The 26,674-nt window shown below is 41.8% G+C and overlaps 3 protein-coding genes across 4 annotated transcripts in view; 2 read left to right on the forward strand and 1 right to left on the reverse strand.

Moving 5' to 3' along the window:
• The window catches only part of samd8 (sterile alpha motif domain containing 8), a 243,737-nt gene extending 240,761 nt beyond the window's left edge, over positions 1-2,976 (forward strand). Inside the window, exon 8 of the transcript XR_013793902.1 lies at positions 2,966-2,976. The gene's annotated coding sequence lies outside the window, so the exon portion shown is untranslated. The remainder of the gene's footprint in view (positions 1-2,965) is intronic.
• The window catches only part of dock1 (dedicator of cytokinesis 1), a 294,516-nt gene that overhangs the window by 130,685 nt on the left and 137,157 nt on the right, over positions 1-26,674 (forward strand). The gene's annotated exons all lie outside the window — the stretch shown is intronic.
• insyn2a (inhibitory synaptic factor 2A) overlaps positions 1-26,674 on the reverse strand; it is a 42,371-nt gene that overhangs the window by 7,936 nt on the left and 7,761 nt on the right. The window contains exons 2-3 of the mRNA XM_079577215.1: positions 19,751-20,855; positions 9,117-9,188 (exon numbers count right to left, since the gene is read on the reverse strand). Coding sequence (XP_079433341.1) covers positions 9,117-9,188; positions 19,751-20,850 — 1,172 coding nt within the window. The 5' untranslated portion in view covers positions 20,851-20,855. The remainder of the gene's footprint in view (positions 1-9,116; positions 9,189-19,750; positions 20,856-26,674) is intronic.

Consider the following 26,674-nt stretch of genomic DNA (forward strand, 5'->3'; position numbering starts at 1 on the left):
CTATAGCTCCAAACGGGGGTGAAGTTGGAAGCTACCACGCTCTTCCACGGTCACGCACAAAAACCAGACGTATCAACTCGTCTGAGCTCAGGTCAGAACATATCTCAGTGTGGAAAAACTGTGGCCTGTTCCTTTAAGAAAGGAAGTAATGAATATCCTAAAATAAGTGTCAAACGTTACTAGACATTTACAGAAAAGAAGTCTAAACGAAGACTTTGACTAAAACCAAGTTCAAATGTGTTAAAGTGAACACAAACCAAGCTTCTACTTCTTTTCTAGGTGACCACAATCTTCTCAAATCACCTCTTATCCTGCCTAATGCCACCTCTTCATGGCCGAGCACATCCACCTTCCCTTTCACAGCTTCTGCCGCCCTCCAGGATCCCAATCTTAGTATCCTTGCCACCTACCCTCCTCGCATGTTCCCACCTTGCCTTTTTTTTTTTGCTGGTTCTTATCGTTCTCGCCGGCGTGAAAGTGTCCTCCCTGTCCTATACCGGCGATCACTTCTGTAGCTATGGAAACCGGCGTGCCTCCCTGTTAGAAAACCTCATTATGCCCTGTGCACAAAAAAGAGATATCTTCCCCCGGTACAGTCGTGCTGCAGGACGGAAAATCTGCCTGCTCGCTCATTTCCATACGTTATGATGTAATTGGCTCTGGGGCTTTGCCAATGTTTAATTGATTCTTTCACAACAGATTTGAGATTCCGTAAAAATAGCCATACTTTTGTTTGTTGTTTTATTTTTTTTTGTTGTTCCCTTGAGGGTGTCTAACAGTGAGTCAGTTTGTTAAGAGTTGAAACCTCACGCTTTTGTGGGTGAGGATTAACAAATTTGCCCAATTCGACCAATTGTGGAAATAACACATCATCAAACAGTTAGGGAGCAGATGCTTCGCACATCTTTTTCAAACAACCGGTGCGTTAGAGAGGTCGTGCGTAATGTTCGTAAAACTTAAAAGAATCTCCCACACACTGTCTGTCTCGCTTAAAGTGAGATTTATTTACCGATGCAACATTTCGGCTTGACAATCTCACTTTTTCCAGGTGTGGACAGTGTGCCGGATATTCTTTTCTTTTAAGTTAAACATCATAAAACAGTAAAGTAAAACAATCACATTAAGCTAGCGGTATGCTACCAAATCAAAGGCACTGTGATGAACACATTTTGAGCAAAGAAGTGCGTAGAACCGGTCCGGTCATGGACTATGGGCTTTAAAAAATGAAGCAGCAAAATCCAGGAATAACCACAGTTAACAGGATTACTTTTGCCAGTGTGAATGAAGCAAAAATACTACTACTACTATGAGGTGTTTTGGACATTCATGGGAGCATTGTTGTAACATGGTTAACCTCTTGACCCCCGCCTTAAAGGGCCACAATTTTTACACTCTGAGATATGTTCTTATCTTGGCTTAGACGAGTTCATTTGTACCTGTCTGGTCTTCACGCCTGCCCTCAGTCACGTAAACACAGCACAGTTAGCTTTTAGCCTCTCCTCCTCTCCACTATAGCTCCAAACGAGGTGAAGATAGAAGCTACCAAGCTCTTCCACGTTTTCCCTATTTAAACATGGTTACGTGAAGTGTTGCATGATAAAGTATAGTTACACAAACCATGTGGATTAAGTAAGCGGATAAAAAGGGGAACTATATTGTAAGGCGTAATAATAACAGGAGTACTATTTAATATCTTCACTTTACTGCGCGGACGCCGTCTGTGCTGTGTTTACGTGACTGAGGGCACGCGTGAAGACCAGACCGGTACAAATGAACTTGTCTAAGCTAAGGTAAAAACATCTCTCAGTATGTAAAAACGGTGGCCTATTCCTTTAATCAAGTGCATTTACTCCAGGTCGGCTTTACCCAAATCTAAAAGCTTCTGGACTGGAGAGCAACAGTGTAATGCCTCCTTTGACAGCTAAGACCTATAAAGACCTTTGTTGTTGCTCGCGTTTTTGTCAAGTTTTCATGCATTTTCATCCTCGTTTTCGTCGCCATTTTGTTCAGTTGGGGGTTAAGAGATGAAATGCTCAAAAAATGCTAGCACAGTGAGAAGCGAGAATCTACCCACAGGTGCCAGAGGTGTGGTTTAGTGCTCCTGACCAAGATCACACACATTTCTTGTCCCAATGCGTGGCGAGGCCGATGGCAGTAGCTTAGAAATGTCCAGGAATCTCTGCAGAAGAACCGGGTGATGCCAAATAATCCCAAATGTTAGAGTTCCCTACCTTATATTTTCATGCCCCCCCCTCACCTATTACTGCCATTCATTTGTTATACAACCAGATCACCCTAATCATCCCTGCTTCCTCATTTTGATTAAATGTACCGCAGTTTGGCTTAATAATACACGTGCTGCGGTGGGAAATATTGCCATCTCGTCGCGAACAATGATATTTCTCTGGTGGGGACCTCCCTCGATCGACTTTCTTAATCACAGCCACTTAAATCTATCTGTGTGTTTGATCGGCGCATTAGCTTGCCTAAACGCATCGCGGGGAAAATGAGATTACTGCGTTTCTGCATGAAGACTTAATGCTCTTGAAATAAATGGGGGATGCATTTCAAATCCCCGGCTTTGCACCGCACCATCCTGTCTGTCTCACTCTGTTCCCTTCCAGCGTTTCAGCTCCACATCTTTTATTATTTTTTCTGTTTTTTTTTTTCTTTTCTTTTTTTTTCATCTCCTCTCTCTCTCTCCCCTTGCTCTCTCACTCTCCTCCTCCTTTCTCCCACATTACATCACCTGGCACAGGCACGATGAACTGCAATAATCTCTTTGAGTTCTTATTCTGTCTCAATGTCACGCACCATGTACAAAGTGTCACATTCCCAAAGTTCATTTCCCGCATACGCAGCAAGATAACACTTTTTCGCAGAGAGGAGAATAGAAGGGGAGAGGCTGAAACAGTTGCTGAGATTGAAAACGGCTAAAATGATTTTGCATAGTTCACGATCAAAGTACTATCGAAGAGGATTCCTCATCTTTGTGACAATGCCGACTTCTTGGACTTACAACAAAAGAGGCCAAACAATGTGATGGGATTGGGCCTTTTGACTCTGAGTTATACACCCAAAGCAAGTATTGTTTTGCCAGTTCCAAGCCTGCGTAAGAAGTTGCAATAGCTACACAACTATGACATTTGAGATTTAAGTTGGATCTTTAATCGGATGGAAATGGGTGAGTAAAAAAAATGGGATCCTTTGCTTAATGAGTGAGGCACTGTATGCAAATGTCATGCTGGTGCCTTTGTTCTTTGTTTTGCGATAAGGGGATAAGTTAATGTTACAATGGGAAAAAAAATAAAAGCATACACCAGTCTGACAAGTACAAGACAAGACGACTTGATTGTGCTAACTCATCCAATTAGGAGACATCATCCTGTGTCCTTTTCTCCTTGAGAGAAGTCTATAAGAACAACTGAAACCATAGTGAAGATATTAAACTATTAAACGACTCTACTGAAGCTCTGTCTGTTGTTACATGTTAGGTTATTACTTGTGTCACTTTAATTGTGATTTACATTTTAAACTACCCTCTTCAAGCCAGTATCATTCAGGAGAGGAGTAGAGTGTTGCATGTGGAAAGGCTTAAAGGCACTATACCTGGAACGGAATTTGCCTTGCCCTCCTTTAAGGGACTATACAGAGTCTAAAAATGTTAAAACTAAGTATTTTCATCCCCCTACATGTTCCTAATGTGTATATTGAAGCCAGACCTATTCACTACAACTGCCTCTATAATCCTGCACTGTCACTCAAAACGTTACTTCGGGTCCGACGTGCCATCATGCATGAGTTTAATATAGAAGCTGCAGTTACGCATAAGACCTGAGGTGGCAGTAGTGAGTATAATATGACCAACTTGCATCTAGTCTCTTTAAGTATATTGTAAACTCGGACATTTTCATTTTCAACAATTTCATGAATTAGTTGTCTTGCATTCCTACGAAAATGACCCTGCAAGTTGTGAAATGTGCCTTTAAACTTGTCCATGTGAAGAACTGGGATGCTACAGATGTATTAGGAAAGCCAGAAAAAGGGTTTGGACCACAACTAACATTTAAATTGCGTGGCTTCCTTGTTTGTTATCAATGTTTTTTAGACATGTTATACAAAAGATGTACCTGGAGAAGGTTTTATCTTCATTTGCACTGTTTTAAATATACGGTCACCCATATAGGTCACCCATTCTCTTATGTCATTTCATCTTTTGCTGAAGTGCTCAGCTCTTCCTTGACCCAAAACTGTCCTCCATAAGCACATGATATACAGTATGATCCGACGTGTCCTTTGCTCAAAGTGTGATTTGCTAGCATGCCGTTAAATGAAAGTGAAAGCTTTTATTTTTTTGCTGTTTTATAATGTGTCATTCCCACTACTGCCTGTAGAGTGCGATCCACACCATTTCAAGCAAAGTCCTGACCATCCCTGTCTCTGAACCTTTATTGTCTTTTTCTTACAGACATTATTCCTATGTTCAATGTCATCAATTTATTTAAAAATGTAAATATCAATCAAGAATAATGTTCTTTATCTTAACCCTCATTTATCTATGTCCAATGTTTTTTTTCTTTTATATCCTGAACAGCTAACTTTTCAGCATCACATAACATTTTCAAAATTCCCTTTGACTGATATTGATTTCATGTAGTGTTTAGTTTGATTGAACACACTGCCCTTAGTGCTTTAGAGTCAGGAGTTTTAATTCTGTTGTTTTGTTCATATTGGCAATGTATCTAATCTTCTCAAGAAAGTTTTCAATGGCTTTTGACCGCAGAAAGAAAATGCCAATAGCAAAGAAAACTTTATAGATAGCCCCTTTTCAAAAATCGAAATTGGTAGAATTTTTAAAGAGTGGAAACCCACAACAAATTAAATGCAACATCAAGGTCAGACTCGCCAAAAATCTTTTGATATTGTGTTTAATAACTCCCTCTCTGTATTGATCCGATGCTATTGTTATGCTAAGGACAGACTTTGGAGTTAAAGCCACATCGTCCTGGATAAATTGATTATGCTGAAGAGTGCACAACTGGCTCCTCAATGTGCCGCATCGCCAAGATTTATTAGCCCATATGTCCGCAGCGGTCAAAGCACCAACTTCATCATAAACGCCAGAGTTAGGAGCTTGACCCTGGCTCAAGACCAGCAAGTTCCAACATTATTTTTCAACACCTAGTAAGTCATTCAGGCCCTGCTTGCTCATACCGTCCTCCACGGTTGACATGGCTTGCTCCGCTTCTTATTACCTCCCATTTCCTCCATAGAGATTGTTTTCACGGAGATCTCTGTAATTAGATTGACATTTAATCCAGCTGGCTGTATGAAATATTACGGCTATATTTGAGTCTGTGTCCAATCGACGCAATTTGCAGCGCCAAGTGAGCCGCCGCGGGAAGAAACCTGGGTTAATTTGGCAGATATCTGAGACCTTTAATTATTATTTTTGTTGTTGAAACCAAACCAAGAGTTATTTACCAAAAAACACACACAAAAAACTAGCTGCTGTATCTCTTGTATTACATTTTCTACATATCATTGTGTGATACCTACTAAACTGCACATTTCTCCTTTCTTTCACATTGAGTAATTGGACTACATCCATAAAACTCCTCTTCGATCTTCTATACCTCCTGTTTCCTGGCAGGTCTTACTTAAGCATTCTTCTACCCATATTTTCACTATCGCCAAGTCATCTCAGTATGAACACGGTCGGCTTTATCACCCAAACATTCAACATGTGTTACCGGACAGGAAATCCCATCCATCAGATTCGTTATTAACCCTTTATTAGTTTGCTCAACCATTTGGTAGAGCAAGTTTTATCGAATCCAATGTCGTTCTTAATCTGCCTATCATTCGGTTCTGGTGTGGACTGGTTTTGAGCGGGTTTGGACCAGTTTAGACCTGTTTTGGGCTGGTTTATACCTGTTTGGACCGGTTTAAACCTGGTTTGGACAGGTTTAGACCTGGTTTGGACTGGTATAGACCTGTTTTGGGCTGGTTTAGACCTGTTTGGACCGGTTTAGACCTGGTGTGGACCGGTTTAGACCTGTTTTGGACCGGTTTAGACCTGGTTTTGACTGGTTTATACCTGTTTGGACCGGTTTAGACCTGGTTTGGACTGGTATAGACCTGTTTTGGGCTGGTTTAGACCTGTTTTGGGCTGGTTTAGACCTGTTTTGGGCTGGTTTGGACCTGTTTGGACCGGTTTAGATCTGTTTGGGCTGATGCTGGTTTTGACAGGTTTTGCCTGATGTAGACCTGGTTTTTACTGGTTTAGAGGAAGTCTGGATGGGTTTTATGCTTATTTAGATCTTGTTAGGACTGGTTTAGAGCAGATAACTGCGATGTCTATAAAAAAATAAATAAAAAAAAACATTGTTTGTCCCCCATATGGTTTGAAAATAATAATAAAAAAAACGTGTAGGGAGTAACATTAAAGGGTTAACGTCTTAACTGCTGAGTAGTGTTGTCTTGTCAGCAGCAGATGCATCAGGAGAGGTCTTCATTCCGAGAACCCACGTATATACTGTATATAAATTCATTTTTGACCCACCAGGAAAGGCCCATTTCAGAATCTCTCTTCTTTTTTTCGGAGTCCTGGCCCCATTGTACATGTCTTTAGAGGCAGGAGAAACTGGAGCACCTGAAGGAAACCTATTCGCAGGCATGTGGAGAACATGCAAATTAATCTCAGAGAGGCTCCATCCGACCAGGGATCAAACCTTCTGGACCTTCTCCCTGTCAACCCAGAGTACTAACCGCTGTGCCAAGTCAAAACTAGTGAATGCATTTGAGAGCACATATATTTCTCTATAGCCATGGCTGCTATAGGGCTAACGATGATGGAAACCTGGCCACCAGTCTGTGCCAACAGCCTGTCCAGCTGCGGCAATCAATCACTGCCACGCACACCGCATTCACACTGGCATGTAGGGTGAATTTTCTTACTCAAGGACACAACACCATGAACTGACTAGAACAGATCTAAACGCCAATGTTCTGCCCCATTTCAATCAAGAAAGGTGTTATTATGTCACATTTTATGGCACTTTTACTCAAATATATCAACAGTTCTATCAGATTTACTGGTTTGATGCAACCCACATGCAATCCAGTCTCATGCCTCCTCCTCTCAGCTGTGAAATTCACTGCTCTAGTGTTCTTCTATCTCTTCAAACGGCGTATTAGAAAAGTCTATAGGCTCCATATAGGTGTCTACTTGTCCTTATAGCCTCCCCAATCTTCCCGCCTTGATAGAGTCCGAGCCGATCAATAAAATCTCTTTCATTGCGCAGGCGGTAGCTCCACTGCATGGCATTTCAACTCTCCAAACTGCCATCTGCCATTTTATCCATCACTGTCAATATTTTCACGAGCCCCAAGCCAAACTTCAATCATGTGCTAGAAGGACACCGCTACACTCGCTCTGTCTATTAGGTTGACTAAACTGTTTTACATTGGTCGAGCCCAGGGGTGGTCGACAACAAGAGAGGGGCGTCTCCACAACGCTTTGTCAGGGAGATGGAGCGAGGTGCGCCCGAGTTATGGCATTGACGGCAAGGACACGATAAGATTACGGCGCGAGATGAGGGGATTAAGAGGCTAGACCAGCTGGGGGTAAGGTTAAAGAAAGGCTAAAAGCTGACATACTGAGAAGTTAAGGAAGTAATCTTTGTCGAAACTGCAATTTGCGAGAAAACAAAAACGACTGCAGTGAATTAGTCTGTCTCTCGGATTGTTCCTCACCTTTGCAACACAATGGAAATGACCAGCTTGTTTTGAAATGTATCTCAATCACTTCAAAAAGTTAGTGACATCCACAGTTTTGCATATTTTTTATGTTAAACCTGGAGATTGGCTTCTAAACATAATTTTGGCAGTTCAGTCTGCCCCCCCAAGGGCTGCATTGGCTGTATCATTCAATTAATGTAATATTATGACCTGGATTTCCCGAAATACAGCAGTGTAGGAGGCAGCGGCAAAAGCTATGATTTTGACATTTTCGACACTGCCATATAAAAGGCACTTATAACATACATGAGGGGAGTATTTTGGGATCAGAAAGTTTAAAATCTGAATACATCATTATCCTTATCAGTTATTCATGACGGCCACGCCTCTGTCTGAGATATGAACTCTTTTTTTTTTTTATGGACGTGTCGAAGCAGAGGCGAGCTAACAACCTGAGCAGTTTTTGGCTGAGCACATCTGCGCTGTCGTGTCAAGCACATCAAACTGAATCTATGAGTGCGCACGCTCTGTTGGCACGGTAACGCCACACACACACACACACACACACACACACAAATATACACACACGGACGTTTCCTGATGTTTTGACGGTAATTAATTTCACCTCCGCTACCCATTGCTCATGCCATCTTACAGGACTTTTAACAGCCGGCCCCCGATGCCTTTGTGAGGAGCTTTGTCCCCTAAGTACTCTCTGACAGAGGCAGGGGGTGAGACGTGGAAGGCGAAAGTTCCAACAGAGATGCAAGCATATTAACACACCCAAACGCCGACTGTTTTTCCTTTTTAGTTTTTCCTTGCTGTGAAGGGAGGTCTAAGGACGAGGGACGCCTTGGGCAACTATCCATCTGCTGCTTTACTGCTGTTCATTGGGTGACGTCACATAATTTCCCTTGCATCTTGTAAACTGGCTTTATATTCAATAGCAATCTATAAGATGGTGATGTATTAATGTCTTTGAGTACCCTTCCAATAAAACTAGCCTGATTCTAAGGGCATATCAATAGCAGAGAAAACCACAGGTCACGGATGCATTTGCCGGCTAATGCGAAGTCCTCTATAGGAAATGCTTTGCTGGGCTTCTTTTCATTGCAGCCATATTGTTTGCAAGGACTAAAAGCCACTCAGCGTCTTCTCCCAGAGATAAAAATGTGAAGCTCCATTTGCCAAAGAGGACGGAGATGTATTGAAATAAATGCGTAAATGTCACTCGCCCCTATATGCTCATTAGCAGCTCACCCATGTCAGTCCATATATATATGTATATTTACACTCTGCATTTCCCCTCCTGGTGAAAACATATTCAAGGTTCATAGGGATCATGGCGTCTTTGAAAAGAAATGGCCACTCACCTGTAAATAATGCATGCGCTGTTCCGGCACGTGTCGCAGTTGGCCGTGTCCTGCCCGGTGCGATAGGAGAGTCTGGGGAGGGAAGAAGAAGACATTGAATGAGTAATTACAGCAGCGCAGGTTGAGCTGCAGGGCACACATTCATGCTCCTTCTATAGGTTTTCAGGCAGAAGGAATCACAGCAGTAATTAGTCGGCTTCATGGACAAAACCGAAAAAAAAACGTATTTTCAATAAAAGTAGGGCTGTTTTTCTTTACATTAATTGATCTCAATTTGATCTAAATCTCAAAAAGATTACTTTTGCGAATATGGTAGTAAAGATTTTCAAATATTGTCAACTGGACTGGCTTGGAGTAGAAAATGTGTCGCGGGCCAGAGTTTATATATACTTTAGGCCTCTAGCTTGTGTCATTACCATCTTTACATCTTAAAGAGCAAGACGAAGTTTTTTTTTAAATGGAAGTGACACATCCCCCAACTCAACACAGTCCAGTTGACAATATTTGAAAATATCTACAACAATTGGTAATTCTTTGGTGACTGAGAGCCTGCACAAATGTATTTTAGTCATATGGTTTTACCGTATTTTCCGGACTATAAGTCGCACATCATTTGGCTGGGGGTGCGACTTATACTCTGGTGAGACTTATATATCAAAATGTATAAATTCACTTTTTTTTGGTTTTCATACTGACAGCTGTGTGAGGGCGCTCTGGGCTTGTACCACCAAAATAAAAAAAAAACACTAATCAAGCAGCAGAAAGAAAGTGTGGAGTGGGTGAGAAACTTGTGAGAGACTGGCAAAAAGCGGAGTTTGTTCTTACTGCAATGAAGAAAACACAAAAAGCTAATCGCAGGCTAAAAGCTCGATGGCCATAGCTAGAGGAAAGAGTTTGCAAAGTGGTGCTTGAACAACGTGCTGCCGGGAGAGGCTTGTCAACGGAGCAGTTACGCCTCCATGCCCAGGTAGTTGCCAAGGCTGGTGCGACTTATAATCCGAAGCAATTTATAGTCCGGAAAATACGGTAAACAAAGGGGTGGGGGGGGGGGGGGGAACCCATTGTATGCCACTTGCTGTTGCTGCCACAGAATTAGCTATAGACCTGTCCATTGAAGCTACTCACTGAGATTTGATATGATCATGAATAAAATTGCATTAATCGTGCAGCTCTGTAAATAAGATCAAATCACTTTGTCGGTCATTGGTTCTCAATCTCTGGTGCCCTTCATGAGCCACTGTTTGTGCAGATTCTTGTGGCGCTTTTGAAACCTGCTGATGCAGAGTCATGCCGCTCTCCCTCCTGAGTCTCCCACTCAAACTGATCACAGCTCACATTAGACAAACCAGACGAGCTCCCAGGTAAGATGCATATCAAGAGCCGGGTTCACTGTGTCCTGGAGAGTGTGGCTGAGTGGCCCAATTATTTTGATGTCATTTTAATTAATTTAGATTCTAATTATCTCTGATTAGGCTGTAAAATGTCAGAAAAGAGGCTCTAAATGTCATGATTTTCTGCAGGATTCCTCTTGCCTGTAGGCTAGTTATGAACAAGAATGTTATATGTGTAATTAAGCTTATTAATGGCAAAAAAGGAAGAAAGAAAAAGATGAGCATTACGTGAACAAAAATGACATTTGAGTGTCAATATCAACCAATACATTTTCCACATTATGCGCCCCTGTATGTACCTGAACTCAACATTGCTAATACTGTATGTATCTTTTTTAATTCCTGAAGTCAGCAAAACAAACTCTTCCAGGGGATTCATAAATGGCCACATAACGGGAACCAATTATCACATTTTGCAGAAACCCGCAGCTATTCAACAACTTTAACTGAATGTTATTAAAAGTATAATTACTGAAGATTTATGCAAATTTAAATTGGTTCAACTCTAACATATCCATTCTTAGTAAAGCTGTCTTGGAGAGTCCAAAAAAGCACTGTACAAGGTTGTCATATTATAGTTATTAATTTAGATTCTATTCTTCTAATCTTTGATGCAATTTTCGTCTCATTTTGTTGATATTTTTTGTACGGTTTAACATTGTGCAGATTGATGTTATATAAACCGATTGTTTCATGCTTTTGTGTGCACTTACATTGGCAAAATTTACCAATGAGCATCCAAACAGGGCTTTGCATGACTGAAGTGGCCAATAATACAATTCAACTGCTTTACATTGCTTTATTTTATATACGTCTTTCTATCATAAAGATAATGGAAAAACAGACAAATTCTACACTTTAGTAGTCAGTATAAGCCGATAAAATCAATAAAAACTTTCAAATTTGTGATGCGATTGCTGGGTCTGGTTGATTTATGCCAAATGGTCTCGCTTTACTGTATCTCTCTCATACAATCGCATAGATACCGATAATTCTGAAGGTATCAAGTTTATAAACAAGTCTGCAGATTCCTCATAGTTGCCACAGCGGTGACATTTTCAATCCTCTTTCCTTTTGTCAAGCTGCCCACAAGCAATAAAAATTAACCCTCCATCATAAATTTCGCCTTCCTTTGTGCGTTGTGAGCTGACGGTTACTTTTTACAAGCGTTGAAACCCGTGATTTTTATTTACTGTTGGAGCCAGGTGACGTAGTGCCAGTGCTAACGGGCTTTGGGGGACTGACATTTACCCCGGCTTGTAATCATTAGAGCGACTTTGTTGTTATTTTATGGTGTGGGCGCTCTTTTAGAGACTTGTTCAATGTCAAAGGAGGGATTGGGAAACCCTTTTGCTAACGGGCTGATCCCTCAACTGTGCCTCTAATGGTGTGGTATACAGAAACAAAATGTATTTGGTTGTTTTGTGAGGATTGCACAGTAAATAACGCAGCAATGATTATCTTATGATTAATACCCGGATCTGCAAAAGGACGTGAGGTTCTTGCTGAAGGAGAAGCTCCAGAGAGTGCAGGATTTTAACTCCCGATCCTTCAGTCACAGGTCGAGGGCTTTAACTGAGCCACTTTCGCCTTTTGAGAAATGGACAATGTCAGTAATGCTTTCACAATGTCTATTGTATCGCATTACTTTTTTTATTATTTCAGCTTTTTACATTGCGCAGATCATTGAGAATATTGAGACTATCAATATGAAGTAGTGTCAATTTTGAGGTTGACCGATATGGGTTTTACTAAGGCCGATGCTGATTTTGGGGGGGGTTTGTTGGCTGATTTTTCCAAATGTCTGGTCTGTAATCCTGTAAAAACATAAGTACTTGGCCAGCTCAGCAGTGTGCCAATTTTATTGCATTGCTTAAGGTGATTCAATCATAGTTTCTGTCCCAGCTTTGATTAGTTGCCGCTAGAATTAGCATGCTGCCGTTAGCGACATTTTGCGCAGCGAGAGAACACATTTTTATCGGGAAGTCTCTACCACCGGAGATATCTTTTTATCGCCACTAGCTCGGCCGATAGCTGATATTGTAAAACCCCCAAATATCGGCCCGATCGACTTCTAGTCATTTTAACTGCTTCTGATAATTTTACAGTTTCTTTTACTATTGCTACTGCTCAAACTACTCTTCAAGTTTCAAGTCCAGAAATAAAATCAATGACCTAACACATGGTTATCAAAATATAAAAACTGCTTCTCTGTTTTTCGTATAAAATCATGAAATATATATTTGCTTAAAACGCAAAACTCCTCAACAGGCCAGTGTCAGTCATCCAGATCATCGTGCCCCACCAACTCTTTACAACTCTGAACCAACTTTTCACCGCAGACAGTACCTTTGGCCATTCGTTTTTACTGACAGAAAAGGCCATTACTGGAGAGGAGACAGCAGGGTCCAGTCTAGAAGGTCAGTCCCACCTTGTGTAGCTTTTCCCCTGATGAACAAATCAATAGGCCACTGATAGAAAACACCGACCACTGCCACAAAACTACCACCCTTTAGTCTTATCTGCCTGGGCTTCCATTCGCACCCCAATCTCTGGTCCAACCTTTTGATAAGAGAAAAAGAGTGGAGCTAATTTCTGAAGACCTCCCCGGGGAGAACCAAGCCAAAAGTACCATTAACGGTATATTTATAAACCCTTCTCCTTCATACTCGAGTAAGGACACTTAGTGCGTGTCCGTTCCAAGGCATAAAAAGCCAAGTCGTGCTAATAGGCATCGCAAGTTGCAACAGCTTCCTAAGTATGATCAATAAGGGCTGTGTGCTTTCTTGATAATGCACCAAAGCAATTTCTAAGCTTTTGGATGCTATGGTAGCTGTAAGATTCACAATACTCTCCGTATACAGTGTGCCATGTCTTACGTCTATAAATCTAGCCTTCTATTTATATTGCAGTTTTACAAAAATACCCTGCAGTCAAGCAAGGCGTGAAATATAAAAAGTTAACAAGGAGTGACAGATTCATATATTTTTCACTGCTGTCAATTATGGAAATAACGGCTACTAACCAAACTTTGACCCGCAAACTAATTGGGAGCATTGTGTGGGACATCTTCAGGTCAACTGCTTTTGCTGCTGTAGAAAAAAACGACATTATTGTGAATAGATTATTGGATGGGCCTGGACATAAATACACTTCTGATGCATATTTTAATAGTCTATTCCTGCTTGCCTGTCTTAAGAAGTAGGGCTCGGCGATACTAGACAAAAAACTTTCTTGATAATGATGATGAAGTGATGTTTTTGCAAACCATCAGTAGGTAAAGTAGGTCAAAATGTCCTGGCCAACATCTTAATTTACAATGCTTTGTCGTTCAAAAAGGTATTTGTCCTGAACTGACTACTTCTTTCCACTTTTCCCACATTTCTTGAAGATCTCGATATCGTAAATGTGCTTAATCTTCCAAACAGCAAATTTGACATTATCATTTAGACGATAAATTTCCCACCTCGACTGAGAAGCTGCATCATTTTTCCCCAAATACTGCCACACTTTTTATATTTCTTACACAATCCATTATCCGTAAAACCAGGCTGACAGCGGGACATGGTCAATGACAAATGCACTTCCGCAGTAACATTTCCGCAGTAAAAATTGCATCAAAAGCATGCGCACTAAACATCAGGAGTAATTGCTCTGACAATTCACCTATAGCCTGTGGCCAGTGCCATTTGTTGTGCGACTGACATTTATTTACAATATTGTGAGGCAGACATTTTTGCTTGGCTGGCGAAAAGTTTAAAATTGGCAAAGTAAAGCGTGGAAGTTAAAACGGATTTCATGACTGTTATCGCCTTAGGTTTGATGCTATGAAAACACAATATTGTTGTTGAAAAGTGATATTTGGGGCCATATTTACAGGAAAGGTTAAGGCAAAACTGCAGTCTTATGGAACGGGGAAGCTTCATGGTCACTAACATGACTGGAAACTAATTGAAGTTTGTTGAATTAACAGGCATATTTTCTGATTTAATTTAATCATTTTATCAGGCAGTAGTAGTTTACAAATGTAAAAAAAAAAAAAACTATTACTGTTTTTTTTGTACCTTTAAATGCACACAACCAGTATTAAATCCACCAGGGGTCTCATTTAAAACACTGTGCCAGAGACTATAAGAGTATGTATGAACAAAAGTTCACATACACGCAGCACCACTTAATCTCCTCTTCTCCCCCAGAGTCGGCCCCGACAGCTGAGGCTGTGGATCTTTACTCATGTTATCACTGTCTCTGATCACAAGTATTGGCACCGTGCAGTCAATCAATTAAACTTGTGTAAATACACGTTTAGAGCGTAAAGAAGAGCCATTTAGGCAGGTGATTGTGATATGTGCCAGTGCTGTTTGCGGAGCTCAAACTTCCTGAAACTACATTATGTGGTCGTTGGGCTCAGATAGTGTTTCTTGAGCATGCTGTACATGCAGTCGGGGCTTTGTGTTGGATGAAGCAGCGGTTCGCTTTGGGTGGCGTGAATGAGGAGCAGTGTCCGGGAGGTGTGCTAGAGAGAGGGAGCTTATGAAGCTGCAGAGCGTAATTATGCAGCGTGAATGGATTTGTGCCTTGGACCAGCCCTCAGCGTGGCCTCTGCAGGAGTTGTTCAGACTATGGTTAAAGCACAGAGTTGTTCTGCTGGGATCTGTCCGTACATGAGCGTGCACGAGCGTGCACGTCTTTGAGCGTCACAGATGACTGCAGTATTTTTGTCAAAGTAAGCTAAACGAAAGATTTAAACACTTTACACAAAGCCTATGGTTCTCATGTTTTATGTTTTTAATACCATAGTCATTTTCGAGCTAAATACAAAAGAAATAAGCAGTGCACAAACTGACTTCCCCTTGTTGCTTTTCCTCGAGACTTCTCGCGTCTGTGCAGCGTTCTGTTTCATGTTAATTTCTATGAATCCCACCTTTGGGACAGAACAGAAGGTTTTGGCCTCCTTTTGTCCGTACGTGAGCTTGTATAAATGAGCCCCTCGGTCTATAACAACACTAAACTAGCACTTTTAACTCTTAAGACTCTTAACACATTGAGTGCCGCGCTGTTTGGGGGATTTAGCTGTTGAGTGCCAACAATCCAGACCAGTTTTCATGATATTTGTAGCACCACAGCGTATTGAATCTAAGCTCTCTGTAGGTGACAGTTCAATTCTACGTGCCTCGGTTCCTTAGAAAACCTAAGCTAGACAGAGGCTAGTTTTGATCAAAATCACAGATTTTTTTCTAGATTTGGAGATTATTAGTGTTTTATCAAACACTCTGCTTTCTGACTAACTCCTCTCTGCTCCTCTCTCCACCTCTTTGCTCTGGCACTAAAGTTATGAGAAGAGGCAAATGCCTAAATACATTTGTTTCAAGTCAATTTCCAATGACAACATTGTTGACACGTATTGAAACACTGTGTGTTGCCGCAGATCGATCGCTTTGGTTCTCAGATTCAAGTCTTAACCCGGATGTTTCTCAGCCGTCCATGGACAGATTTTGACCATTTAAAAACTCAGAGAAACGTTTAAATCTCAACTGATCAGTTCATGGGAAACCGCTGCTTTGTCAAACGCGCTCCAGAGATCGAGAGAGAAATGTCGGGTGTACAGCTGTTAGCTACGCAACACCACGCCCCCACTGACAAAAAAGAAGAAAAGAAGAAAAGAAACGCAATACTGCATATGAAATGTCCAGATCTTGACTTTTTACAAGATTTGATCATCATTTATTTCACTTCTGTTCATCACTGAGCTACCAAAATCACACATAAGGTGTATTAGAGCAGTGTTTTTCAACCTTTGTTGAGCCAAGGCACATTTTTTTCATTGAAATAATCACGAGGCACACCACCAGCAGAAAATGTTCTCATCAAAGTGTCTTGAATAGGACCACCGTATAGTCTCACTAGCCACAATGCCTCAATACATCACTAATTCTCTTGTCTCAAAGAAATTAACTACCTGATATGGAAGAGTATAATACTCTGCCGATCACTAGACAGCATAGACACTCGAAAACGGTACATTATGTGTGGACAGTGGTTGAAAAACACTGTATTACAGTGTCTAGTTTTGTAATTAGAAAACTAGTTTATCTGTTTTTGGCACTCAATGTGTTAAGTACCAGGAGTTTGAGAATCAGTCATTCATGGTACCAGTTATTTCGTCGATCTTTTTTGTGTTATTTTTTTTTTTTTGTGTTAACAAAAAATAACAGTGGTTCAAAGCTCAGCGGTCTCCTCCTTAGACCTGCAATCAGAACAATCAGTTCGGTTTGTGTTCCAAGTCTTGATAAATGTCTTGGGCACAGTTAAAGAGGGGGTATTATGCTTTTTTCAGCCACATAGCACCAGTCTATGGCACACTACAATGATGACGAAACCTTCTGTTGGTCTGTAAATGCAGTAAATTAGAATAACTGCCTTGTATAAAATTGCTCTTTCAAAATGGCGGTAGCGAAAGACTTGAAATAGGCCCCTGTCTCTTTAAGAACCTCTGACCCTTTCCGACACGCCCCCTCCACACGCTGTCTGTGGCATCACAACAACACTGCGCTCGTTGTCTCAACTGTATTGAAACTACGATCGGTGCATTTTAATTTTTATTGTTGGAAAGGAGCTACTGTTTATCACTTTGTGAACAATGGCCACACAGGATATTATTTGGAGACAAACCTTCCACACCGGACGCTTGGAAGGGGCTCTTGCCTGAAAAATAACTTCTGTTTGGAGGCTATCTCTTTGCATCTGCCATGCCCTATGGATCTCTAACTATACCCCCATGGACGACACCATGATCTGCAGGAGCCCATACGATTCAAAGACGGACATTATCTGTGCAGGTGGACAGTGGTTTTTCGAGGTTACACCGTTAGCTTGTTATAATCGACTACAGCTCATTGTTGATGAAAAGTCTGCAATAAACCACAAATGTGTAAAGCCAGGCTCATTGTGTGATCATCGTAAAGGCTGCTTCAAGTAGTTGCCTGCTTTATTGACGTTATTTGTGCATAATATGCTGCCTGTTTTCAATGAATGTTGTGAAGGTGAAGGTTGTTAGCTTGTCGTGGCTAATAGTGCCTTAGCTCCGGGAGAAAACCACTCGGCTAAGACTCACTGTAGATGAAATGTGAGCAATAAACTACACAATCAACAAGCCAGGCTCCGTGTGTGATCATTGTTAAACGGTTCTTTATGTGTGTGGTGGTTTTATTGACTTCATGTGTGCATATTTCTCGTTTCCACGTGATGACTCGAGGTTTAGCTTAGCATTAGCTTTCTCCGGAGGCTCTGTGCATCATCAAGGCCCAGCGCAGAACCAGACACTGAAATAAGTGTTCTTGTCACCGGTTTTAATCCTGGGTGTTTCGGTAACAGAAACACTGATGTGTCTTTGTAAAAGTCTGCTGTAACTCCGGTTCACAACACATGAAGCTAATCCTCCATGATGACTCTGTTTACATCTTAGGGCTAGACACTGCGGGGAGGGGGTTCTGCTGAGGGACAGTGGTTGGTTACTCGGCTGGTGACGAAAGGTTGGAGGCGTATCCTGGAGGTCGGAGGCGTTTCCTGAAGGAATCAGGCGTTTTATCCCTAAAATGGCTGCCATCGGAGTTTTTACAGATTACTCGAAAATACGTGAATGTGCTAAGGCAACACTTCAGGCATGTTTTTAATGAGGGAATGACTTAATAACATGATGTAAAGCTTGAAAAAGTCGATTTTGCATAATACCCCCCCTTTAAGACCTCTCTGAAATGGCCCTCAATGCCTTCCGAACTTAAATATGCGCTCCCTCGATGAAAGAGGTTTGATACTATACCATCAAAACAATAACATCTTAATCATGTTCACCTCTCCCTCTCCTGCACCTGCTCCTTCGTCAGATCTGAGGAGACGAATAACTGCCGCTGCTTTGCCACATGTTCGCTTCCTTTTAGTCTTAACATTACACTTTTAAGAGGCCTGTGATAAGGAGATTAAAGCTTCCTTGTTGTCGCAGTAAGGTAAAAATAATTGGCTGCGCAGATGCCGTAAACTCTTAAAAAGACTATTCAAAGCTTAGTGCGAAATCATTTGGTTTCGTCAAGTTGTTCTTTGCTTGTTCTATCTCTGTTGCTGCTTGTAAATCCCCACGGACTTGGATTGGGTGGGCTGGAGGCGTAGCTTCTCAGTTTTCTTCGTGCCACTACAGAAAATGTTCGGCCTGTGAAGTACCGTCTTTAATCGTCAGAAAGGGCTGCATTTTGGGAAAAACGAACGCTCACATGAAAGGACAAATGGATAATGCTGTACCAATGGTTTCAAACATCTCGGACGGTCTATAAAAAGTCCACAAAACGGCATCTGGCAGTAAAACGACAGACCAGTGTTGATTTAGACCCTGCTGAATACAAAAACACAAATCCTTCATGCCATCATTGTTACCTGTACCGTGTTTTGAAAACCAGTGTATAACGCTTTCATATTTCATACTTCACTGATCAAAGCCGATAGAGATCTGAGCTCTGGTGGATCTTCTCAATAAATTGGCCAGTTTGTTTGCCTCATGTGTTCAGATATAAACAGTCCTGGACTTCAGCTGCATGCCGCTATCTCCCGCCCTTCTCTACAGTCTCCATCCACTGGGCAGTAAATGTATTTTCCACAAGCAGTGACTTTTCAAGGCCCCTGGTCTCGCAATAGGTTAACAAGAGGCAGTGAGCTATTAAATGACCTAAGATGGGGCATGAAGTGTAATAATAAACCGAGAACTCCAGATAACTTTAAAGCTTGTAAGAAAGCAAAATAGATGAACGGTTTGCAGATTTGTTTTTCTATCAGGATTTTTTATTTTTTGTATTTTTTTCAGAAACAGTGCATGTTTTCTGCCTCTAGCCACCCTCAGTTTTGTGATTAAAGATGACATCCCCGCAGCCTCATACGTCTCGGAGCCATGGGTCATCAACCCTTCTGGGCGAAATGGAGCGAGATTGGTCCGTGCATTAGTTCTGCAGCCTTGCCTGGCTTTAATATCTGCAGGACAGTCATCACAGAAGTCGGTGTGATGCGATAGCGCTGCGGGGTATGTCAGGTGAAACTACAGCACTGGCAATGTGGTCTTTATCTTCTACTCGGGTTAACAGAAGTAAATAGGATACTCGATAGCTTCCTGTTTTTTTGATGAATTCTACAACACGCATTAATCATGTCACAATATTGAAACAGCAGCGAGCTATATTAAACAGTGCTGAGAGTGAGTCTTACCCCTCTCGGTGGGCCTCCCCCTTCTCCAGCTCCTGAATCACCCCCAGCAGGACTTTGATGGTCTCTTGGCTGGAGCTGATGAGGTTCTCCATGGCCTGGAGCTGTGCTTTTACTTCCCCGTCCTGGTTCATAGGCACTATTTGCTTACAGACGTCCTGCGTGGAGTCGGGCGAGAGGGAGGACAGAGGAGGCGCAGACAGGCGTCCCGAGTGGCACTGTGCCTGTGTCGTACACCCCCCAGCCCGGGGCAGTGTCTCGGACTGCAGCCCGTTGAGCTGTAAGGCTTTCTTCCTCTTGCTCCGCACTGAAGGACTGTCCAAACACTCCACCTGTGTGAGAGAGTTCCAGGCGAGGGGGCCCGTCACCTTGGAGGCCCTGTCCGGCAGGGTCTGGGATGAGCCCTCCTCCAGGTGCAGCAGTTTGTCGGCCTGATTTAACCCAGTCCGTGTTTTGGGGAGGCTGCAGAGCTGGTAGCCCTGAGCATCCGGGAGGCAGTCTGAATCCGCAGTACAGCTGAGCTGCAGCTCCGAGCCCAGGCCGTCCGGCGCTGTGTGCTGCTCATTCGTATGCAGCAGAGCCCTGGTCCTGCGAACTCCACTGCCCCCACACGCACCCTCCTCCTCCTCGTCATCCAAGTCCCCATCTGTCTGCGAGTGCTTCCCGTCCACCATCACCCCGTTGTTCTGACCCCTATACGTTTCCACTGCGGCCACATGTTTAAACGTGTGGCCCTTCTTCCTCTCGAACGGAAAAGTCTGGTATCTCTTTTTCAGATCCGGAGACGTCTGGACTCCAGTGCTTTTCGTCACATTGGGTATAGACCTCCGCGCCGGCACGGTCATGTACTTGCGGTAGGCCACTTTGTAGGAGATGGGCTTGCCAGCTTTCCTCGCCGCCTGCAGCTCAGCCTCCCTCTGCTCGTTCTGCGCCTCACAAATATCCTTGAAGCGAACTTGCAGCGCCTTGTTCCTCTTCCGCACCTGTCGCGTCGCGTCCAGGGAATACTTCTGCAGTGCCAGGGCGGTGGAGGGCACTGGGGCCGCCTCCGAGTCCGACTCTGAGTTGGTGAGCATGCATTTGCCTCCCTCCTTGCTCACCATGTTTCCTGAGAAGCACAGAAAAAAACACGGGTTAATCGGTGCCAATGAAATACTCTTACAAAGATCCTCGGCACTTTTATTTTTACATCCCACTGAGTCAAATGTTCAAGTGACTGAGGGTTCTTAGACGACAGCCATTTATTTCATTCATCAATTGAGTGCTAATATGTGGTTCCTTGTCACTGTTCAGCATAATAGACGGGTTGGCTTTCATGATTTTAAAGATATGGCAGGATAGGACCAGAGTCACCTTCCCAAACTGGCAGATTAGCATATTTGACATTTCTATTAGTACTTATCCTTCCGATTTTACTGCTATCCTTTGTTCAAGGTGCTGCAACACAGAAGGTTAAACGCGAAGATAGAACTTGGTTGTTTTCACAGTGGAGAAATGGAAGAAAAATCGAGAGGCGCATCTGCACAGAAAAGGAAATGGCAAACCAGGCAGACCACACCCGTTCATTAACAACAGCGTACTGACAAACCTTTTTTCCGTTCTCATATCACAAGTGCCGCTCCTGCCCTTAAGCTTTGAAACTCTGATCTCAGACAATGAACTCGCTCCAAAACACAACTGATAGCGGCATCACGACTCCTCAATTTAGCTGCGAGGGCCTGACAGAGAGATCACTCCCCCTGCATGCTGATTTCAAAATGAGCAGCGCGCTCTCATATAGATGCTGATTCAGATAGGACAATTATCCGCCCGCGCTTATCTGCCATGATTGCCTTCTGTCAACAGGGACTTGGCTGTCTGTGTGTACTTACCTGGGAGCTACCGAGTGGACATTTTGTCTGGCCAATCTACTCCAGCGTATTATCAGCACCTCATCCTCTGTTTTATTAAATTAAAGCACCTTTTATGAGGGCAGAGCAAGGCGCCTGTGGACACTATCTTGGCCTACTGCATTGACTAATAATATAATAGCCTGTCCATGAATGTCCTTTGATAAGGATCTTTAAACTTTTTGATCAGAAACCACAGGCTCATTTTGGTTTTCAAAGTTAGAGCTGCGAAATTAATCGAGTAATTGAGTTTTGACCAGCGTATTGGCATTATTAGGGTGTAGAAACTGCGTGATAATAATCAACACTGCTGTCGATAGGTGAGAAAGACGGATGGTTTTCATTCAGCAAGTCATAAAGAGCAGCAACATTATTGACAAGCAGTAATAATGTCAAGTCTAAACCCAGTTCTGAACAGTGGCTAAACCAGGATTGAGCTTTGTCTGAACGGCAACAAATTGAGAATCGAACCAGATCAGTTGAGTTTGCTTTTTAAGAAGTGGACTGAACCGGAATATCTAACACAAGTTACATATCATTACCAATGCCGCTAAAAGAACAAAATGCTCCAATCTTTTTCTCTTTAATTCGGCCTATTTAATTCAACTGGGAAGATTATTTGAGGACACCGAAGTCATTAAATTCCTCTCAAGGATTTTGTCTTAACCAGCTAAAACTAGAGCATTGATATTGGAACAGAACTTGCTGCAAAGAAACATACTTGAACCAGATCATTTAAACGATTGACTTACTATGATGTAAATATACAAAAGCGTACTTGCAAATTAAATCACTTTCCTAAAACAGTGTGGGTTGATGAGGCGATCCAAAGACTGACAATTAGAAAATCTGAATTCTCTACTATCATTATTTTAAAGAGGGACTGCGGGCTACACAAATGTCTTGATTTATACCGAATACCACCTGTGCGTGAAATGTGGAGGCTCACTTTGACTCATCACGAAAGGATGGACTGACACTACTCGTGATTTCCATCTTTTATCATCGTCTCATTGTCAAGTAATCTCCTCTGACCTTTTCACCTCAGCGGGAGCAAGGACACTTAACAAAATCTCAGCTCATGCAATGCAGCTCAATGCGCTAATTTTCCTATTACGGCCCCCACTGTGCACCAGCGTGATGTCGAATACGCCCTTGGCTTTGCCCCTGGATGAACTGGGGCCATAATGAATGAATAAAAAAATCAAATTGAGACAGTTGTAACTTGCCAAGATTATTGACATTTCTGTGGCTATATGGGGTTCTAATTTTAAGTACCAATGCCTTAAGTCAAGGCAATTTCATTTAACCTAGCAATGTTATTCCTTCCATTCTGCAGCTTTACTCTCCTTACATCCCCAATGCAATGCAGTGGACTCCACACCGCCATTTTAACTTGTGAAATTGGATGCTTTTTGACATGTTTTCACTCGAGGCCAAATGATGTGTCCCTGGCTCCCCAGATCTGAGTCCTTATCCATTGGGTTCAGCTCGGGTTAACGGTAGCAGTGGTTGCTTGCTTGCTTCCTTTTGGCTGTAACACGACCTCTGGCTCGCACCAAAAAAAAACAGAAAATAAGTAAAAACACCGTGACTCAGCAACACTCAAAGTAGTGTTAATTTAATCCAGGCCAGGCGAGTTAGTCATCAGGCTGACCGACTATATTTGTGCCAGAAGGTTAAGCAAACCCAAAATATAACTTGGGTCGACTTGTGTTGCTTAATTTGAATACGGTGGATATAGTTCACGTTTTAGTTTTGTATATTTCGTTATTTTTGCGTGTTTTATGGTCCAGTTGTATGTTACAGGATGAAATGATATTGTGTATTATTTATTTTGACCATATTTTGATAAGTACGGGCTACTGCAGATGGCAACCCCTGGCAAAAGGTTGAATGGGGCTTTTTTTGGTACAACTTAATGCACTGATGAAATGGCTCAATCTACTTCTAGAGGAGAATGCAATATGTAGAACTGCTTTTGGTAAAACAGCCTTATCTGCAATGAGTCGGTGGAACACATTGCTGACAGAGGTTATTGGATATACTACATTCAAAACATTTGAACATTTAAAAAATGGCTTGCGTGATGAGAGGGATAACATTTCGATCTCATTTAAAGTAGCACTAAGTAGCGTGTTTACCTAAATAGATCCTTTTCGTAGTCCCTCTGGGGGTAATACAAGTGTTAATGGGATGATTGAGAGGTCTTTCATCTTCCCCTGGTGTCTCTGGCCAGAAAAACACGCTTGCAAAACCCCTGCCTACAGGTCGGAGGTCCCAATACACACTAATAGAATCATGAAGAAGAAGCTACCAGGCTAACGGGCAAAGCTAATTGCTGGCTAGCGTCACTTAAACAGTATTTACAACCGAGTTTGAGTGAAAAAAATGACCTCCATTCTGTAATTAGATGTACAATATCCCTCTCTCCCTTTGTCTCCTCTGTCAGCGTTGTATTCACTCGCACGGACAATTAATGAGTAAAAAAACGCAACATGCTACGACACCTGCAGTGGTGCTTATGGCCTCTAGGGGCATGAGTTACTTAGTTCTGCTTTATATGATGAAAATGTATAAATCCATGGTCATGTACCCTACATTTAGAAGACATTTAGTTTTGTACTGTAACGTCAGCCTGTCCAGACACTAGCATTTTTGCCATAACCCAGTACAAAGCATCTTTCCCTTTTGGTCAGTGTTAAGTTGTACACTGTCCCTGTTTAAATAAAACAAAGCAAAAATCAATTATTTATGCCCCCTTCCCCAAAATAAAGACAAAAGTGCTACCGCTGGGTCCCCGGACTCTGAACTGGTCACTTGAAGGATGACCCATTCTGTGGAGGACAAATTTCCCCAAGGAGACATGAAAATCGACAAACGAACATGTGACATGTTATTGCCAACAGTCAATTAGCTGCTCATTCGACTAAACACTATTCCCGACTCCAGCTAATCCTTGAAGTTACCCTTTGCCTTTCAATGCTCTCTCTTGATCTACCACTCACTTATGCAATACAACACTCTACAAACTCCCGACTCAGCAGTTTGTTGAATGTCACTCACCTAATCAAAATTCCAGTCGCCAGAAGGCACCATTTTGAAATTTAGTGTCCTGAGATAACACTCTTGGCTGTTTACCATTACGTAGAGCCTGACTAATTCTATTTTATCACCTCGGCGCCACCAGAGGGAGAAGTCATTAATAAAGTATATGCATCACAAGCCAAGTGGATTGATTTAACGCATGAAATGTGGTCAAACATGTCAACTGGAAATGGCACTCTCAACCTGGCATGATATGGAATGGATAGCACGTTAATCCGTCATGACCATATTTTTCCTCTCCCAAGCGATTTCATTTGTGTAATGCATTTTTCTGTACTAATTTGAAGCCGTAATAAACATATCTCACTTTGACTATTCCAACTTCAAATCTAATAAATGGCAGACCTGATTTTCAGGGCATTTCTCATGTCATGTTTATAAATGTTACAGAGTTGAGTTATAAGGGCTTTGACTTTAAAGGGGCTGGATGCAAGTTGGCCATGTTATACTCACTACTGCCACCTCAGGTCATACGTGTAACTGCACCTTCTATATGTGACAGTGCAGGATTTTAGAGGCAGTTGTGGTGAATAGGTCTGGACTCATTCTACACATTAGGGCATTGCTGGAACATGTAGGGGGGGGAAAATGCATAATTTTAAACATTGTATAGTCCCTTTAAATCAGGGTATCCAAAGTGCGGCCAAATGTGTTCCTCACTGTTCTTGAAGAAAGGATTCAATCGCCAGGGTACTTTTTACTGCAGGTGTAATAATCCCACACAATTAAAACCTCAAAAACACACACATTTAATTGTCAGACAGAGCAGGCATTATAGTTCCAAGCCTAAATAAAGGAGTGAGAAACTGTTTAAACCTCTTGAACCGTGAATCCACCCACCTCTAATACTGTGGTTCTCAACTCAAATGCTGTCAGGACTAGGAGTGTGACAATATATCGATTTTCCGATATATCAAAATATTTTGCCGGACAATACCTATACTTTTTTCTGATATCAATACGTTTAATGATGTCATGAACATTAATGAGAAACATCATGCATGTTAATGAGGTAGCAGTGTTCCACAGTTTTCACAGTCAATAGAGGCCAATAATGATCAAGAATTCAGTCAGAACAGAGGGCAGCGCTACAGTTTGAAGCACTTGGACCAAACACTCACACAAATATATTACTTTCAATGATTGTTTTTATAATTATAAAGACTTACTATAATTATAGTCAGACTAGTTGGGGTTGATTTATTCCTTTTGAATTTTATATAAATGAAGTGATGCCTCTGAGAGATCTATAGACCCATCTTAAGTGTGTTAGTAAACGATTTATCGTAAACCATGTATCGAATCGTGAGGTACCCAGAGGTTCCCACCTGCAGGACCCATCCGTAATGCTAGAATGACAAGCTGTGACTCAAATTAGTATTGAATTTCCTACATATCACATAAAGCACTGTATTTACCCCATACATTACTGTTGAATAAGCATAAAATAAACCTAAAGCTGAAATTATGCCTAAAACTACTGTAATTTTTTACAAAGTCTAAGAGTCTACCTTTCATAGCAGATAATTATTGAAATAATGTACCCTGAAAAAGGCTCACAACCCACTGAAAATGAGTGTGATGCTTCATCAGTTAAGAACTGCTTTAAAAGACTAATAACAAATACAAAAGATTTCACAATAGTATTATATTCACATAGTCATAGTATTTTTTGCAATTCTAGTACTGATGCAAAATGCTGACACCTAATGTTTAGAAATAAGCAATTATTTGCTCAAATTGGATGAATTGATTGACAGCAGGAAGAAACCCAACATTTTTAGCAATATAAATGTAATTGTTCAGTCTATCCAGACATATTTATTTTGATTTATTCTTTAATCATACTGGTTTGTCGCTTGACCTCTTTCAAACATGCTGCCATTATTGTGCATGTTTTACTTTGGTGAACTATGGTCTTTACAGTTCC

This window comes from Gobius niger (assembly GCF_951799975.1).
Source record: "Gobius niger genome assembly, chromosome: 19".
NCBI lineage: Eukaryota > Metazoa > Chordata > Actinopteri > Gobiiformes > Gobiidae > Gobius > Gobius niger.